The sequence below is a fragment of the Condylura cristata genome, unplaced genomic scaffold (assembly GCF_000260355.1).
Source record: "Condylura cristata isolate star-nosed mole 26May11 unplaced genomic scaffold, ConCri1.0 scaffold00024, whole genome shotgun sequence".
Classification (NCBI taxonomy): domain Eukaryota; kingdom Metazoa; phylum Chordata; class Mammalia; order Eulipotyphla; family Talpidae; genus Condylura; species Condylura cristata.
Window position 1 is genome coordinate 10,100,065 of NW_004567125.1, and position 17,859 is coordinate 10,117,923.

The 17,859-nt window shown below is 49.3% G+C and overlaps 3 protein-coding genes across 4 annotated transcripts; 1 reads left to right on the forward strand and 2 right to left on the reverse strand.

The window, feature by feature from the left end:
- On the reverse strand, nt 1-1,237 carry APOA2 (apolipoprotein A-II). Of its 2 annotated transcripts, none has more exons than XM_004688095.2 (4): nt 1,219-1,237; nt 981-1,056; nt 566-698; nt 1-207 (listed from the first exon to the last, which is right to left on the reverse strand). In XM_004688095.2, the coding sequence occupies exons 2-4, from the start codon at nt 1,030-1,032 to the stop codon at nt 90-92; spliced, it is 303 nt and encodes a 100-aa protein (XP_004688152.1). In that variant the 5' UTR covers nt 1,033-1,056; nt 1,219-1,237; the 3' UTR covers nt 1-89. The 2 variants fall into 2 exon arrangements, with proteins under 2 accessions (XP_004688152.1, XP_012584425.1); XM_012728971.1 differs by having other exon boundaries at nt 1,224-1,227.
- Nucleotides 1,238-2,969: 1,732 nt separating this feature from the next.
- Nucleotides 2,970-6,871, forward strand: TOMM40L (translocase of outer mitochondrial membrane 40 homolog (yeast)-like). Its single transcript, XM_004688405.2, has 10 exons — nt 2,970-3,163; nt 3,369-3,619; nt 3,898-3,965; nt 4,270-4,362; nt 4,630-4,731; nt 4,862-4,967; nt 5,147-5,269; nt 5,383-5,459; nt 5,652-5,754; nt 6,140-6,871. The coding sequence occupies exons 2-10, from the start codon at nt 3,505-3,507 to the stop codon at nt 6,277-6,279; spliced, it is 927 nt and encodes a 308-aa protein (XP_004688462.1). The 5' UTR covers nt 2,970-3,163; nt 3,369-3,504; the 3' UTR covers nt 6,280-6,871.
- Nucleotides 6,872-6,874: 3 nt separating this feature from the next.
- NR1I3 (nuclear receptor subfamily 1, group I, member 3) lies at nt 6,875-11,024 on the reverse strand. Its single transcript, XM_004688407.2, is given in 9 exon segments — nt 6,875-7,120; nt 7,967-8,072; nt 8,259-8,356; nt 8,411-8,581; nt 8,780-8,919; nt 9,135-9,286; nt 9,289-9,318; nt 10,347-10,474; nt 10,918-11,024. Coding segments are annotated over 9 exon segments (1,062 nt in total). The 3' UTR covers nt 6,875-6,990.
- Between the last annotated feature and the right edge of the window lie 6,835 nt (nt 11,025-17,859).

Sequence of the window (17,859 nt, forward strand, 5' to 3'; positions counted from 1 at the left end):
CAAGGAGAGAGTGGGGCAAAGTGCTCCAGACTTGGCCAAGAGTGTTCTAGGGGCCAGCTGGGGCCAGCAGGACAATGGCCCCCTATACCTCACTTGGTAGGCGCGGGTGCTTTGCTTTCCATGAAAATGCTAAAGAAGTTATACAGTTCTGTTTCAACCTTCTTGGCCAGGGGTGTCAGCTGCTCCTGAGTCTTCTCAAGGTAGGCCCTGGAGAGATGAGGGATTTCATGCTACTAGCAGGGACCCGAGGCACTGGCAGGGTCTCATTGAAGGTGGGCAGTTGGACCCAGGATCCCAAACTCTAGTGCCTGGTCCTTCCTGCTATGGCAAAGCCCTAGGAGGAAAGGCAAGCCCTCCAGGGGGCAGAGGAGCAGACCAGAGTGACATTAAAACCCAGTTTTTGCTGCCCTGATGGTCCAAGAGGCCACGCAATTGCATCACGAGGATGGAAATTTTCTCTCTATTTAAATGTAACCTCCCTACCGCCCAGTCATCTTTGGGTATCCGATGGTTCCTTTTTTGTGCTGTGGTCCACAGTCCCTAACCCACTTTCCCAGAGACTTACTTGGCTTGATCCTGAAGCTCGTGGGCCTTGGCCTTCTCCATTAACTCCTTGCCGTAGTCAGCCACAGTCTGGAAGTACTGAGAGAACAGCGTGGGCAGACTTGACTCCTCCGCCTGTCTCCGAACCAGTGCCCCTGCAAGCACATGCACACATGTACACACACCCTCAGCTGGGCCCCAGACAGCCAGGCCTGGCTGCCTGCATGCTGCCAGTACCCCGTCCCAACTCTCAGTTCCCTCCCCAAACTAGTATCTAGTTCCAGGACTTTGGGTGGGCTTTCTAGCTCTGAAGAGAGACAGGTCTCTCTTATGAGCACTCTGGTGGCCAGACATGGGCTTAAGAATGCAGGCAGATGGATAGTTAAGACCCCCAGTGTTTCCTCCTCCTGGGGGTCTCTTCTCCATATTATACTCACCTTCAAGGCTACAGATGGTGATGAGCAGCACAGTTAAAGCAAGCAGCTTCATGGTGGTGATGGAGGGGAAGATGGCCTGGGAACAGTTGGAGGCAGGGGAGGACATTGAAACTGAGTGGGCTTCAGTCCCTCCCCAGGGATCTCATCACCCAGGGGCCCACTCCAAACCAGTTTCCTCCCTTCCCACTATTAACATCTAGTCTTCTTTGGATGCTGTCCATACCTCTTGCTCTCTCACCTTACCAAGGCAGTGTGTGTCCTGGCTGGCTGTGCGTAGCCTGGCTGGGAGTCGGGGGTTATATACCTGTTTGTCTCCCCACCCACTGTCAGGCCACTGGAGGCGTCCAGTGGGGCAGAGGCCATGTTGGAGTAAACAAGTTGAAGAAATAGGGGAGGAGAGGACAAGCACATAGGGGCCTCCTGGCGATGGGGAGGAGGGGTAGGGGCTCGGGACACAGATCTTAAGAGAGACCACTTCTGGCTTATTGGAGATGCATTCTGCATTCTGTGGGAGTCTGGGGTGGTAGTCCTGGGTGTGGGGTGTGGAGTGCTACGGGGCAGACTAGCAGGAGTTCTAGTTTTTCTCAAAGAAGGCCTGACCGAGAAGCCCCCAGCCCTTTGTAACTTTGCCTCTTAGGGGCATATTTCATTGCTCCAACCCTTCCTTGCCTTCGCTGCAACTTGCCAGAGGCCTTCAGGAACATAAGAAAGGAGAGAGGAGCTGAAATTGGAGGCAGGGGGAAGGGTAGGGCCAGAGGGCAGATGTGACAGATTCTGTACTTTTTTGAGTTAATGTGTAATGAGATGGGGGAGAAAACTAGTGAGCCCAGAATGACCCTCCAGGGTACTAGCCAAAGAGCACACTCTACCTACCCCCAATAAAACAAATTCAGAAAACAGCCTGCCCTCCCCACCTCCCGAAGCTGGAGGGCTCTGGCAGGGAAAGGAGGAAATGAGAAGTTTCTATCAGGATAAAAGTTGAAGGTCACTGGTCTTACAGGTTCTAAGTGGTGGTCAGCCAGTATGAGTCAGCAGGGGCTGTGGCATCACTCAGACCAAGGCCGCAGTCCCGCCCCAGCTCCCATGGTGAGAAGGCAGAGCTACATTCCCTAAGCTGGAGGTCTCTAGGTGAAACCATCTCGATGGATATCAGAAGCAGCTGTTTGTGTACCCTCTTGCCCTAGGAATTCCCCAGAAATGAGAGAATTAAGAAAGCCAGAGAGGGCGGGCTAGCTCTCTTGGAGATCTCCCTTTCTCCAAGAAATCTCGCTCTCCCTTCAAGTTGTCCCCTACTCAGTACCTGGCACTTAGAGTGCGCTCTATTGACTTGCCCTTGGCCCAGGGGTGGAGGGCATTTGCGGGTGGAAGTACATATTCCTAGCTTTTTGGCCAATTCTGCCTGGGGAATTAGGAAGGAAGGAATAACTACAAGGCAGACAACTCTTTCAGGGAATGGTTCTGCCACAACTATGCCTGCAGCCCCAGCTTTGCAGCCCACACCCATTCCTATTCGACCAAGAGGGCAAGGGAGAAGTCTGTAGATTCCAGGAGGGAGGTGTGGGTGCATGTCTCAGGAGAACTGTGCTTGTGAATGGTACTCATTTGGAGGAATACTGTGAGGGCGCCGTGAGAAGGCTCCCCAGGAGCACGTGAGTGGGGTGGGGTGGGGGTGGAGAAGACAAGTCATGCGAACACGGGTTCCAGAGCAGCGTTTCGAGAGTCTTCCCTTCACTCTTTACGGATTGGGCCCCCACACTCTCTGATGGGGGCATCCTCAGGGGCTCAGGCTGCCAGGAGCTCTCCCTCGTGTCCGCACACCACAGGCCTCGACCTTGGAGAGCTTGGGCCATCTACTTTGAGCACAGGAGTTACGTCCACGCCCGCCGGCTTCTGCAAAGTCGGGCTCAGAGGTCACTAGATGATAGGCCTGCCACTCCTTTGCTTCCAGTTCGCCCATTGGTCCCCCGGAGACCAGGAGGCTTTTTTTTGTTAATTGATTGGGCGGGGCCCAATCAGGGGAGGATCGTGTCTTTGATCTCTTTCTGCCCTTTTCCAAGATGGCGCTCACGCCACGCTGGAAATGCAGCGTGAAGCCGCAGTTCTGCCATTACTCAAGATGGCTGCCCCCATCAAGATGACCGGGGTGTGCCGGGGGGAAAGGGGCAGCACAGTGGTCTGAGACGGTAAGGGCTACCGCTGCTTTGCAAGCCTCGCCTTGCGGCCTAGGAATTAAGAGGAGAAAGTAGGGGCTGGATGAGGTCTGTGTTGGGGCTAGAATTAGAGTGTGGGGGAGGGGACGGGGTGACAGGTGGGGAAGAGGGATCCGAGATGGGACAGGGTGGTACCTGGGGTACGTTCTCCCCTTTCCCCACACTTTTCCTTTTCCAGGTCTACCCACGGACCATGTGGAAGTTCCTGGGACTGGGGATCCGACTGATGGGGGGTGGGGTCCGTGGGGGCTAGAAGGAGCGAAAGCGTCCATTCCCAGGCTAACCCCGGCCCCTCCCCCGTTTCCTGGACTGAAATGGGGAACACGTTAGGCCTGGCACAGATGGGGGCCTTGCCTCGCCGGAGCCCCCGTCGAGATGAACCTCTGCCTAACCCTGGAAGCTTCGATGAACTGCACCGGCTATGCAAAGGTGGGAACTTGGCATTTGGGAGTCTCAAGTTGAAGGGGTGGAGGAGGGGAGGGTCTGGAAGGCTGGTGTCCAGTGATGGGAGTAGGGGGGATCACAGCGTGGCATCTAGCCTACAGAGAGGTGCAGGTGCTGGCATGAAGGGGGGCATTTCCTTGCAGACTTGAAAGGAGGCCAGTTCCTCCAAAGCACTTTCAATGGGATTGAAAGGAAAGAATCCTCAGGGCAGGGGTTCTTGCCTATGCTTGCTTACTCCTTCCCTCCTTCTCTGCTCCGTTCAGATGTATTCCCAGCACAGATGGAGGGAGTGAAGCTCGTTGTCAACAAGGTTCTGAGCAGCCATTTCCAGGTGCTCCCACTTCTCTGTCTCCCCTTTGCTATAATTCCCCCCCTATCCCTGGGTCCCTTTTTCCATTCCTGTGTCCTCCAGCCTCAGTGAGGCTCTGTGGGCAAACGAGGGAGAATGTGGGACTCTATTTACTTCCCTTGCCTGTGGGACTTGTTGCTTCTCATCTTGTGCCCGTCTGTGTTGGAATATTGAGATCCCCATTTGTAAAAAGGCTTCTGGATGGGAACTTGGAAGACGATGAAGGGTGGCTATGGGTTGAAGGGGAGCAGGATGCACTCTCCATCATTGTCTGCTCTTTCCTCAGGTGGCTCACACTGTGCATATGAGTGCTCTTGGCTTGCCTGGCTATCACCTCCATGCAGCCTATGCAGGGGACTGGCAACTTAGCCCCACTGAGGTGAGGGCTCCACCTACCGCGGACACCTCCTTAAAGACCACCTGGGCCCCAGGTGTAGAGGAGGAGAAAGTGTGTATGTTCTGGGCAAGAATGGACAGGTACCTGCTCCCTTGTCTCTTCTGAGTGGGAGAGAGGAGGAGACGGCTTGTGCCATGCATGAGCACGGAGTTTATCTTATGGCTCCACTAGGGGGCGCTTGGTGATATTAAGAAATTCTATGTTTGGGTTTAAGCGGGTAGTTCAGTCCTACTCTCTGCTCCTCAACAGGTATTCCCCACTGTGGTAGGGGACATGGACAGCAGTGGCAGCCTCAATGCCCAGGTCCTGTTCCTCCTGGCGGAGCGGCTCCGAGCCAAAGCTGTCTTTCAGGTACCCCCTGCTTCCTGCCTATATCTGTTGGAGAGTTTCCTTTCTTCTCTCTGAGTACCCCACCCTGGGTGGAGGGGGATAGTGATCCGAAAGAGGGGAGCATAGTTTACCCCTCGCTGTCCTCACCCAGACGCAGCAGTCCAAGTTCCTGACTTGGCAGTTTGACGGCGAGTATCGAGGAGAAGACTACACAGCTACCCTGACCCTCGGAAATCCTGACTTGATTGGGGAATCAGGTGAGAAGTTGGGGCAGAGGCCTTTTTACCCTTGTGCCCATTGGCTAAGGGTGTTGGGTTCTTTTTGTTGTGTGTCCAGTTCCATAGTTAGAAGAGAAACTTCTTGCGCATACTGAGGTAGGGTTCCCGAAGTGAGGACAAGCCAATGACTGACCCCATTTTTCTCTGCTCCTCCACAGTGATCATGGTCGCTCACTTCCTGCAGAGCCTCACTCATCGGCTGGTGCTGGGAGGAGAGCTGGTTTACCACCGGCGACCAGGCGAAGAGGGGGCCATCCTCACACTGGCGGGGAAGTACTCTGGTATGGGGTAAAAAGGAATAGTGAAGGGCTAGGGAAGTTCTGGACCTCACTGAGGTTCTTGGCCTATGCCCTTCTATGTGACATTCCTTTTCTCTATCTTTTGGTTTTCACAGCTGTGCACTGGGTAGCAACATTGAATGTGGGATCAGGTGGGGCCCATGCAAGTTATTACCACAGGGCAAATGAACAGGTAAGAGCGCAAACCTCATCACCCACTGTAGCAGGTTGGCTAGGAATGTATTCCCTGCAGACCTGTGAGGTCTGGCTGACTTAGTCTTTTCCTTCCTATACAACACATGATCCCATGCATGCTTTCATTCTGCTAACTCCCTTTAGCCTTTACTAGTATGACCCCTAAGTCCTCCTTGCTCGTGGTTCTCAGGTTCAGGTTGGAGTGGAGTTTGAAGCAAATACAAGGTTACAAGACACAACCTTCTCCTTTGGCTATCACCTGACTCTGCCTCAGGCCAACATGGTATTTAGAGGTGAGGCTTATTTTATTTATTCATTTATTTATGCATACAAGAACTGGGGTGTAGACCAGAGGTGTATGTGTAGCGGGGGGTGGGGAGGCAGAGGATTCACCCGAGACAGAGTGGAGAGCAGAACAGGCGGATTGACTGAAACACACTGCTGAGGAGAACAACAGGTGAGACAGGAGAGGTCTGTTACACCATTTGGGTCAATTCCCTGGCTGGGGATTGAACTCATGTTGACAGTAACTTAACAGTGCTGAGACTTAACCCTGAGGTAAGGTTATTGAGGTGCTATTTGGAGGGGCTGAGGGATCAGGCAGCCTCACTTTGTTTCTGCTGACACCTTTCTTCAAGTTCTGTTAAATAGCCTGGTCTGTATTCTCTTTCTCTACAGGGTTGGTGGATAGTAACTGGTGTGTGGGTGCTGTACTAGAGAAGAAGATGCCCCCTCTGCCCGTCACCCTAGCCCTTGGGGCCTTCCTCAGTCATTGGCGCAACAGATTCCATTGTGGCTTCAGCATTACTGTGGGCTGAGGTTGTCCCAGAGTTCATCTCCACAGCAGCTGCCACCTCCAAGGCAGTGCCTGAGGGCCAGCGACTAGGCCTCTCTCCAGAGCCCACCTCACTGGGTGGCTAGGTCTGAGGAACAGAGTGGGGGACAGGACCCTGCCCTCTCAGAACTGTGTGTGGGGCTGCTATGGGGCAGCTGAGAGGCAGTGGTCTGAGGCCCTACCTCTGCCATCGGCCCCCTTGTCCTCTTCCCATGCTCTGTGGCTCTGGACTAAGGGAGAAAGATTAAGGGGTATGTCTGGCTGAATTTTCCCTCCTCATTCCCCTCCTTCATTTCCCTGTGGATTAAAGCTCTCAGCTCTTCCTCTTGAGAACAGAAAGTCTTCATAGGATTAGTTTCCCATTGTTTCCCATCTCAGGCTGAGAATGAAGGGCTACATCTCTGACCTCAGAAAGTGGGGCCACCCATTCCCTAAAGGAATTTCTGTATCCCTTTGCCCCGAGACTTTCTCCTTCCCCATCTTCTATATTTCCAGAGAATAACTGTGTCCCCGGGGGTCACCTTCCTGTATCCCCAAACCTGCCATGACCGCATGAAGAGGCAGTTATTGCTTTAGTCTTTTTTTTTTTCATTGTAACCCAGGCTCCCTTTCTGCTGGTCTCAACCTCTGGCCCCAGCAACTTCCCTGTTCCAGTCTGCTGTGTCCAGATGGGCTGGGGATGAACAGGCAGGCCTCAGCTGCAGATCTCCTGGAGCAGTGGCATCATGGCAGACAGCCCCTGGATGTGCTGGAGTTGGTACCCATATGCATTATTGATGCTCCGGAGCTCAGCCAGCAGGCCCAACAGTTTCGCATATAGAAACCTTTGGAGGAAGTAGTGGGGTCATCAGGGGAGCAGGATGGAAATAAGGTGGCTGAGATTCTGATAGTCCGGCGGTCCCAACCCTCTGAACTACCCCTCAGTGAAGCTGAATATGAACATGACAGAAAATCATGCTCTGGTATGACATATTTTTTAGAGGTTCCCAAGGGGCTTTTGTCTAGCACTGTTTTCTCACACCACGCCCAGTTTTTCTTGAACCCAGAACTCTGAAGGCCAAATGTGAAGAAAGCCATAGACTTGGACAGAACTTCAACTGTATGGAATCGTAGGGTTTGACCTAGAGCAGGTTCTAGAAAGGGGTTCTAGAAGGTGGGTGTGTTCTATGGCATAAAGCATACCTCTTCTGGCCAATCTGGTGGGCAAGAAAGAAATGGAACATACTCCAGAGCCAATAAGTCAAGGACTGTTGAGCCATCGACTTGCTTTGGCCATGATACTGTATGACCATAACTTTAAGAAGAATAAATAAAAAATGAAAGTAATTGGCCCATGGGAAAGGGAGAAGGGCCATGGAAAGAGAATGAAAGCAACTCTCAGGAGAGTTGGACGTTGAGGAACTGGCTGTCTTGGTCTCAGGAATGTTAAGAGCCTGTGAGCTACTTTGCATCTACTGAATAAAAAGAATCTGGAAAAAGTGAGATGAAGCAGTAATAGAGCAATTTGGATATTGGAACTACATGAGATGGGAGGGCAGCACTCGACCCCCAAGAAAGTGGGCTTCCCAAAAGAAAGGACAGTAAAAGGCATCCATTCTGAGCTCAAGGTCTGTCTGAAGGTGCAGCCCCCAACTCCCTGTCTCCCACCAAGCTTCCATCTCTGACTTTACCTATTCTGGGGCCTTGGTGGCTGGCCACTGATGTAGCTCTGTAGAGTCAGAGCCATCTCCTCCTGTAGCTGGTCAGTCTCTTCCCCCTGGGTGACCCGGGTTTGATCTGTAAGATAGGAAACTGGGAAGGATGCGGGAGGGGAGGTGGGGGCCTGGGGAAGGTCACACAGTGGCGGAGGGAGCTGAGGCCACCAGAAGCCCCTTCTGCAGTTTTGAAGGTTAAGGAGTTGGATAGATTCTAGGAGCTAAATGTGGGCAGTGGTAACAGGAAAGGGTGTTGGGATATGCTCACCAGGAGAGAAAAGGGACATGGCTGCCATGAGCACGTATTCGGGCTGCCGCAGCGTCCCCTGGAAGCGAAAGACCAACTCCAGGAACTCTTCCTGGAACCTCACTGTGGGAGATAGTAAGCGTAGATCCTCCAGGCCATCTCACACACCCCACCCCACAAGGACACCTGCCCTTCACTGTCTAGCACTACTCACTGTTGTGTAGTGAAGAGGCCCACAGAGGAAGTTCTAAGTTCGGAGACAGAAAGTGGTATTGAGTGTGATGTGACAGATTTCTACAGTTGCTCCCTTCAGGAGGGAGATCTGGTCCTCCATGGGCAGGGACCTTGGGGAACAGGAAACAAAGGCACTTTAGACTCTTGCCTGAACCTTCAGAGGTGGAGAGGAACCCCAGTCCTGAGGACAGATAAAAACAAAGCAGGGGCTTCAAGACTTGGGAAGGCTGAGGGGAGAATTGGTCAGAGCCCTTTGGGAGCACTTACCAGGTGTCTTTTCTTCTGAAAGGGACAGGGAGGTCACTCACTGGAAGAGGGGCAGGTTCTTGGTGAACCTGATAATTTGCTCGACCATGAAAGTGCTGAAGTCCGCAAAGTGTGCAAGCAGAGGGCGAACTGCGCCTGGGGTGGGCAAGGGTGGCGAACAGACAAGCAGATGAGCTGGAGGCTGCCGAGACCACAGCCTGAGCAAGAGGCCCAGCCCTGGGGCTCATCTTTAGGCCTCACCAGCCTATCTTGGGGGGACAGGCTGAGGAGCCTGCTTAGGCTGGAGTCTAGAAAAGTCCCGCCCTCTGTATGGGGGCCTGGCCCACCACCCCTTCCTTCATGCCAGCCTCCTTGGGACTTTGGGACACATTCCAGCTCCCAAGCCTCTGTGCTCACCTGGAACTGCACAAATTGGTCAAACATAGTGCCCACGTGGTGGCTGTGGGCCTCCAGGACAGACTGGGCCAGGGCTTTTTGCTCCTTACTCAGCAGCACAGCTGCACAGGTGCCTGCTATGCCCGGCCGCCGCCGCTGAGTCTGCTTTGGCCCCGCAATGCCAGAGCATCCGCTGATAGGATCACTAGGCAAGAGAGTCAACAACACTACTGAAAGCAGCAGCACACTCTGCGGCAGCCCTGGTGTGAGACCTGGAGATACGGTGCAGTGAGGGGCGAGGAGGAGGAGAAAGTGAGGACTCTGGGGCTGGGCAGGAGTCTCCTTGCCTGCAGTCCAAGGTCATCAAATACTTAAGTGTTGTAGACTAAATTCAAGCCAAAAGTTTTTGACTTCTCCAGTTTCCACTGCTCCATACTGAAATGTGTAATGTCATGGAAAAAGCTAAGGTCTGGGAGTCAGACAGAGGAGTTTGAATACAGTCTACAACCTTTTTTTTTTTTTTTTTTAAAGATTTATTTATTTGTACATACAGAACTGGGGTACAGGCCAGAGACTCAGGGGCAGTGAGAGACTTCACCAGAGACAGAGTGGGGAGCAGAACAGGCAGATCAACGAAGTACACTGCTGAGGGGAGCAGTGGGCGGGTCAGGAGAGGTCTGCCACGCCATGTGGTCTCCTCCGGGGCAGGCGGGAATCGAACTAATGCGGAAGTGGCTTTAGCTTCTCAGTGCAGTGCTTTAACCCGCTGCGCCACCAGGGAGGGCCCAGTCTACAACCTTTTAGCTGAGTGAACTTGGGCACCCAGTTGGGAGCAAAAGACCCAGTGATTTATCAACACTTTTCAAGCACCTATATGACAGGTGCTGTACCTGAGCCGAGCAAAGGCGAGTCCTAGAATGTCTAGGGGAGGAACACCGGATTGAGGGGCTGCCCCAAGTACACGCGCAGATCCAGAGGAGAGTGAGCCCACGTGCTGAGGGTGGCACGAGGTCATCGTGGCTGGAAGGCACGCAGCCTGGGCAAAAGCTAGGAAATAGTCTGAGGTGGTGTGGGCAGCTAGACTAGGGGAAAGAGATGCGGAGTCATGGCAAGTTTTGACATAATCCCACTTGTCTCCAAAATGTTACTCTGCCTGCAGTGTGGGGAATATGAGAACCAGGGCAAAGCAGAGCCTGTGGTCCGTGGGGCCTGGGGTGGGAGGGGCCAGCTCACTGTCCTTCATGCCAGCACTTAGGCACTTCTGCAACCGGCAGGCTGGGCAGTGGCGTCTCTGGGCCTTGTTGACCTTACAGCTTCCAGCAAAGGGGCAAGAGAGAGTGGTGTTTTTGTTGACTGTCCGTCTGTGAGAGACAGAGATGTGGGCGTGGGGTGACAATGCCCTGGTGGGGATGTGGGGGTGGGAAATGACACGTGCTGTGGGGAAATCTGAGCTGTGCCCGAAGGTCCTTAGGGTAGCTTCGAGACAAGGTGTTTCAGGCCTCTCCTTGAGGACCCAGAGTCACTCAGGAAAGTCTGGTTGATGCTGTGTGAGCTGGGTGCTTGCAGGTGGTGAGCACATAATAACATGCTCCTTTGACTGGGGGGTGGTACCCACAGGACAACACTTGGCCTTTCCTCTGTTATTATGCCACCTGTTTATCCAGCGTTGAAATCGGCCAGATGTAGCCTCAGGGGCACAGCCTCTGAGAGGAGGAACTAATGTAGCTGCACTAACCCGGGCATGTGCCAGGGCTTAAAGGTAAACACTCCAGGAGGTTGCTTCAGTTGGGGAAGAGGTTCTCACCTGAAGAAACCTTTGCAGCCCTCACACGTCAGGGCGTGGAAGTGATAGCCTGTGGCTCGGTCCCCACATACCACACAGTTCCTCGGCTCATCGTCCCCACTGGCCATGGCTTCTGGTGTTGGGGTGGTTGTCACAGGCCCCTGGATGTGGGAGCAATTAGCCATCAGCTCAGCGCGGGGGCCAGGGACCGTGGTGTTCCCTCTCCTCTTTCCCTTCCGCAGAGCTCCTTCGCTAGCCTTAGACTGACCCCCTGCCTTTCGCCTGTACTCTATTGCTTTCTGGTCCCCCAAAGATTCCCTACCTTCTCCTCTGAGGCAGCATACGTCTACAGGCTGCAGAATCTGGTGTGAATGTCCTTTTCCCAACCCATTCCACGCTGCTTTCCTTTTGTTCTCAAGAGCTACCAGTGTTTGGAGTTTGGGGTTTGGCCCTCGGTACCTGGAAAACGGAGAGCTTCTGTTGTGTGTGGCTTCCAGTTGTTCTCAGTGACTCCCTATTTCAGGCACAGACTCTGAACCCAGGGCAAAGGCCTGGGTGGGAGGTGTTCCCAGCATGCCTATGGTGCTGGCCACTGGCACACAGAGAGGGACCCTGGTGGGTGGGGACATCATAGTGACTCAATAGAAGCTGTTCCTTATCAGATCCGTGGAAATCTCCCCTCCTGTTGAGTTTTAGGCTAGATCCGCTATCTCTTCTGTCTATGGGTCCTGGAGGGACTGGGATGAGAGGAGAGACAGAGCCAGTTTTACCACATGCGCTGTGCCCAGCATAAACGAATAGACGTAACCATTGCAAAGGCTCCCAAAAGGATGTTCTTGAAAAGAATTGGGATCTCATCAACAGTTTGTGCAAAGAGCTGGAAGGGGCCCCACTTCCTGAGGAGAGCTGAAGATTGGGCAGCCTCAATACAATTAAAGTGAGCTGTGTTGATGTGGGGTCTCTTGCACCAGACTTGGCTTTATGGGGGAGTGACCTGGGAAGTGAAACAGTCCTTGTGCCTGAAGGGTCTTGGACTTTGCTTAATGCACTATTCTTGCTATCTTGGAATTTTTTGTGGTTTTTGAACAATGGCTTCTGCATTCTCATTTTTCAGTGGGCCCTGAAAGTTATGTTTTTGGTCCTTTCCACAGTCCAGATGAAGAACTTCTAGTTAATAATGTTTACAATCACAAGCATTTTCACTAGGGTTGAAGAATATTCTTCTAAGTGTAAAAAGTTATATGTAATTTTCCATGTTACAGGTACTCTTCCAATTATATGTACTCTTCTGTTCTACAAACAGAAAAAGTAATTTTAAAAGCTGTTTGGGATGGATACTATATCGGAGATACTGGTGTTAGAAAAATCTGACTCTAGGGGTATCCCTAGTGGCTCAGGTGTTAAAGTCTCAGTGCTATTAAGCTATCTCCAGCCATTGAGGTATGAGTTAGTTCCCAGGCCAGGGAGGTGACCCACATATGGCTCAGCGGACCTCTCCTGTCTCCACTGCTGCTCCCCTCAGCAGTGTATTTCAGTCAATCTGCCAGTTCTCCTCCACACCCTGTCCCTGGTGGATCCTTTACCCTTTCCCCCCTGCACCTCTGGCCTGTACCCCAGTTCTTATAGCATAAAAAAAGTAAATCTTAAAAAAAGAAAAGAAAAATCAGACTGTACCATGCTGGAATAAAGTCAAGTCTCAGCCTTGCCGCTTGGAAGGTCCTAACGCAGATCTGCAGGGTGTTTGTTGTTTCAGCCCTTCATGGTCTTCTCACTAGAAATAATCTTTCTTTTCCCCTTTTCTTTCTTTCTTTTTTAAAAAGATTTATTTACTTATGCATACAAGACCTAGGGTACAGGTCAGAGATGTGGGGTATGAGAGGATTCACCAGAGAGAGTGGGGAGCAGAACAGGTGGATTGACAGAAATACACTGCTGAGGGGAGCAGCGGGTGGGTCAAGAGAGGTCTGCTGTGCCATGTGGGTCACCTCCCTGGCCAGGGATTGGACTCATGCTGCAGTGGCTGCAGGTAGCTTCATAGTGGGAGGCCCACAAACTAACCTCTTTTGTTTCTATTTCAGGCTGGGCATGAAAAGAAAGAAATCCAGAGGGATGAGCTTGATGCTGAGATACAGGAAGGGCCCATGTCTAGGCCTCCTATGTTTGATCAAGCAACTTGAGTCCTAGGAAGCTGTTAAAGGGTAAGCTGGGAAATGAATGGTCACCCATTTTAGTCCACCCTCCAGTGTCTGAGTCTATGAATTCTTGTTGTTTTGTTTGTTTAGATTCCACATACAAGTGAGGTCCTACAGTGTTTGTCTTTCTCTGACTTAGTTCCCTTATTTCACAGGGTTAATTGATAACTTCACGCTTTTCTAACCTGCCTGTACCAGACCAGGGTCTGAAAGATATTTGTGTTGGTTGGTTGTGGCCACGTGGTTAAGCTCTCTGAACTTCAATTTTCTTTTTCTTTTACTTCAGCTTTCATGTCTGGAAAAAAGTTAGTAACACCCACTAGCCAGGTTTGTTGTTAAGATTAAATAATTGCTGTAAAATCCTTTACACCGCACTTCAAACATGGGAGGGATTCCATTCATACTCATTCTCTTATCCTTCCTTTCCTTCCCCTGCACTGCACCCTCTCTCAGGTACCAAGTAAAAGCTGGGGAATCACCTGGCCTCCTTTCTCTCCCTCATTACTAAAAATAATCAGAGACCATGTCCTGTAATTCCTGTCTCCTGTCCTGGACACACCCGGTAGCTCTTAGCTGAGCCCAGGCCTTCATCATTTTCCATTTTTACTGCAGTAACCTAATAAGTTATTCTCCCTACATCTAGCCTCATCCACTTCCAAACCATCCTCTATACTGTTGCTATTTCTGAAATGCAAATTTGATCATGTCTCTCCCCTGCTTAAAATTCTTCATTTGCTTCTCATCACCTTCAGGATAAAATCCAATCCCTTTAGCATGTCACACAGAAGTCCTTTATGATCTGGCTTCCATTTATCGTTCTGGCCTCATCTGTTCCCAGCCTTCTACCCTTCCCTAAGCTAACGTGTCCCACATTCGCTCTGGATGTGCTTTGGCATTTACAGTATCCTGAACGCTCACCTCTGAACATCTGCCCTTGTTCTGTCTGACTAGATAGTCTCAACACAAGCTCCACTTCTGACCTCCCTCCTCTGGCTCTCCTGACCCGCTTGGTCCCTCAGACCTGAGTGCAGATCACCCCTGGGGGCCCGTGGATTGGAGCCACACCTGTGCACATATGTTTGTCTCAGAACTTATGTTGCAGAGTGATTGTTTCTGATTCTGTCAATTAGCTGTGAGTTACTGAGGTCAAGAGCTGCATCTTTTATCTCTTGGATGCCTGGGTCATATATTATATATATGTCAGGCACATATAATAAATGCTTTGGGATGGAAAAATGATCTGATTTCAAACTCATGTTCTCATCCCACTCAGCTATTAAATAAGATGCAATAGTGTTTTTTGGGACAAAATGGATGGATTTTGAGGTGATTATGCTAAGCAAAATAAGTCGAGAGTGAAAGACAGTTACCAGATTGTTCCACTTATTTGTGGAATATAAATAACCAAAAAAAGCAAACTGGCAAAGCACAGTAAAAATAATTCTTAGACTCTGTGAAAAATATAATGGTTACCAAAGGGAGTGAGGGAGGTAAGGAGGGAGAAAAGGGGTGCGGACATTTGTATAGGAGTTTCGGTGGAGGGTGAATGAAGCATATATGGAAGTGTGAAAATGTACCCCCCAAAATGATATAATTATGTAAATAACTGACAAATTAATAAAATTTGAGGAAAAAATAAAAATCAGTGGGAAAAACAAGCAAGCAAGCAAAATCATGTTTTCCATGCAGCTCATGTCATTATTTGTGAATGCTTTTGTTAATTCAACAAACCTAGTGGTAGTCACTTTGTGTCAGGTGTTTTCTACAATGGAGGATCCATGCTGTCAGCTGGATTCACCCCGTTCCCCCTTTACGTGCTACCCCTTCACAGCCCATATCCTGTGCCATCCTCTCTCTCTGATGGGGAACCCATGAGTCTTCTAGTCTAAGTTCTGACTCTTTTCTGACTTCTAAACCCTCACTACCTGCTATTTATACCTGCCATTTTGCATTTGACATGTGGTCAGCCTAACTCAGCCTAATTTGGTCCATTAGACCAAATTTCTTGTCTGGTCCCAAGGTTCTGAATCAACACTTCTTTGAATCAGGTTCAGGTTCAGGTACCTTCTTTGCAACTTGTAATCTAGTTTTACTCTTTCTCTAAATTCACCATTGATCTTCTGTGGCCTACTGAATATTCTCTTATGCTTTTCCCAATCAATCTCCCTACCTATTGACTCCCTTACAGCTATTGACACAAGCTATGCGACTTCTGTCGCCCGACGAAGTCCAGATGGAAGGGAAAAGCTCTGAAAAATCAGAATTTCCATGCTAACTTATATTATGACCTCCCTTTTTTGTATAATCATAATATCAAAATATTCTGAGCAACCATCAGTTTACAACTGGATTGCCTTAGCCTTGTAAGGCACTGCCTGGCCCAGAGAAGTAGGCGCTGCCCCAGGGCGGGAAATTCCCTTTGAAGTAAAAAATAATTTTACAATTGGCTGGTTAATAAAAGCACCTGGCTGTTATAACAAAATCAATATTATAAAACTAGGCAGTACTAGAACATGTTAAAAAAATAACTAGAGCTCTTTTACTGCCCAGATAAGAACCCAAATCCCATCACTCTACTATTTTACTTAAGCTTTCTATTCTTTAGTCTTTAAATGAGGAACTTTACCATATCTCCTTTAGTGACTGATTTTCAAGAAAACTTCTCCACCCTCGCCCTCCACTTTACTTCACCTCTTTCACCTATGGGATGTCTCAATGCAAATGAAGGTCATTAAATAGTAATTAAGGTTAAAGGGACTTTATTTTAGCTAATCATCACTGTGGTAAATATAGCAATGTCAGTCTTAAAATTTATAAATTTATGTGCCTGTCTTAACTTTAATAGATTGATTTTAAGAATAATAAATGTTATCATCTCAGTTGAAGGTCAATACAACCCCAAACTATTCTTAGAAAAAAGAGATGATTGTGATCTCTCAGCTCAATTCATATGCTAATGTTATCCCATGGCTTGCTTGAAATGTATAAAAGAAAGTTCTGTGGAGACCAAAGCAGGAAGACTTGCACCCACTTTGACTCCTCTTACCTGCTCTCCTTTCCCCCTTCTAGGAATCTCCCCCCTGTGACACACTCCCACCTTAAGACCCTGCCTATTCTGCCCTCCAACAGCTTGTGATTGGGGCTGGTCCCCAATAAGATATATTATCTTCTTCGGAATGCTTTTCCTCCCTAGCTGCTATGATGCCATTATTCCTGGTTCTCCCCTTATATTTCCAGTTGCTTTTTTCCTTTCCTCCTCTATTGGATTCTCTTTTGGCCTAAAGCTATGGGTTTTTCTCAAAGGCTTGATTTCAACCTCCCTACCTTTCTTTTTCTGAGTTCCTCCCAAATTCCTCTATTCACAAGCCTCTGGAGAAATGTAAAAATAGCTGACATTTGAACATCACAGCTTACAGAGCACCTTTATACACCTGATTTCATTTATCCTCCCTCTGGTATGAGAAGGTCTCCAAAATCTGTAACTCCTTTTCAATGGAATCTTGCTGTTCTTAGTGGTCCCTTCTCATGCCTGTTCAGAATAAATCATGTTCTATTTCTTTCTTGGACTCCCACTGTACTGCCTGGACTTCTGTCACAGCACCTGTGACAATATAACACCTTGTGTTCACATGATTGCCTCTCCCTACTGTACTATAAGCTCTATGTCACATGGGTCCTCTTTTTAAAAAATATTTATTTATTTATACATACAAGAACTGGGGTACAGACCAGCAGTGCAGAGGGGGAGGGGTGAGAGGATTTACCAGAGACAGAATGGGGAACAGAACAGGTGGATTGACTGAAATCCACTGCTGAGGGGAGAAGCTGGTCAGACAGGAGAGGTCTGCTGTCATTGTGTCAGCTCCCCGGCTGGGGATTGAGCTTGTGCTGCAGTGGCTACCCATAGTAGTGCTGTGCTTTAACCCCTTGTGCCACCAGGGAGGACCCATCACATGGGCCTTCTTATCCCAATAGCCAGCACATGTCCTATCCACAATATGTGCCTAATAACAAATGAATAATTTAATAATTTCCCCTATTTCTTGGATTTAAAAAGTCACTTTGAATCCTCTCTTAAATCTTATTAGTTATCAAGTCCCACTGATTCTTGATTCCTTATGTTTGCTGATATTGTCCCTTCTCTTCTGTTACTGTCACTGCACTCACCCAGGCTCTGACTTTGCACAATCTCCATCTTGGTCTGCAGGGTTTTGCTCTTTCTCTTGTCAAGTCAATGCTGAGCTTCTTTCTGGAACTGTTCTCTGTGTGACAGTCACCTTTCAATCCCTTATTCTAATATCAAGGCTCTCACCATCAACTACAATTTCCCCATTTAAGCCTTAGTCTTCTTCATCATTTTCTCTCATTGTCAGCCAAGTGCCAGCTAGATGCATCCTTTCTTCTTTTTACCTACTTTCTATCACTTTATCCTTCCCTCAAGGCCAACAAAATCCTATTTTCCCTGAGAGGTTTTTGTCTTGGACAGTGTCATTTTTCTTTGACTTCTTATGACTTGCCATGACATAAGTATCATACCATACTTGGACATTAATCATCTATGGCAGGAGTTAGCAATTTGTGGCCAGGGAACGAAATCTTCCCCGTTGCCTGTTTTTGCAGACTGTGAGCTAAGAATGGCTTTTACATTAACATTTTAAAAGAAAGGAGATTTCACAACAAAAAAATTACATGAAATTCCTATGCCAGTATCCACAAATAAAGTCTTGTTCGAATATAACCTCACCTATTTGTTTATATATTATCTATGATT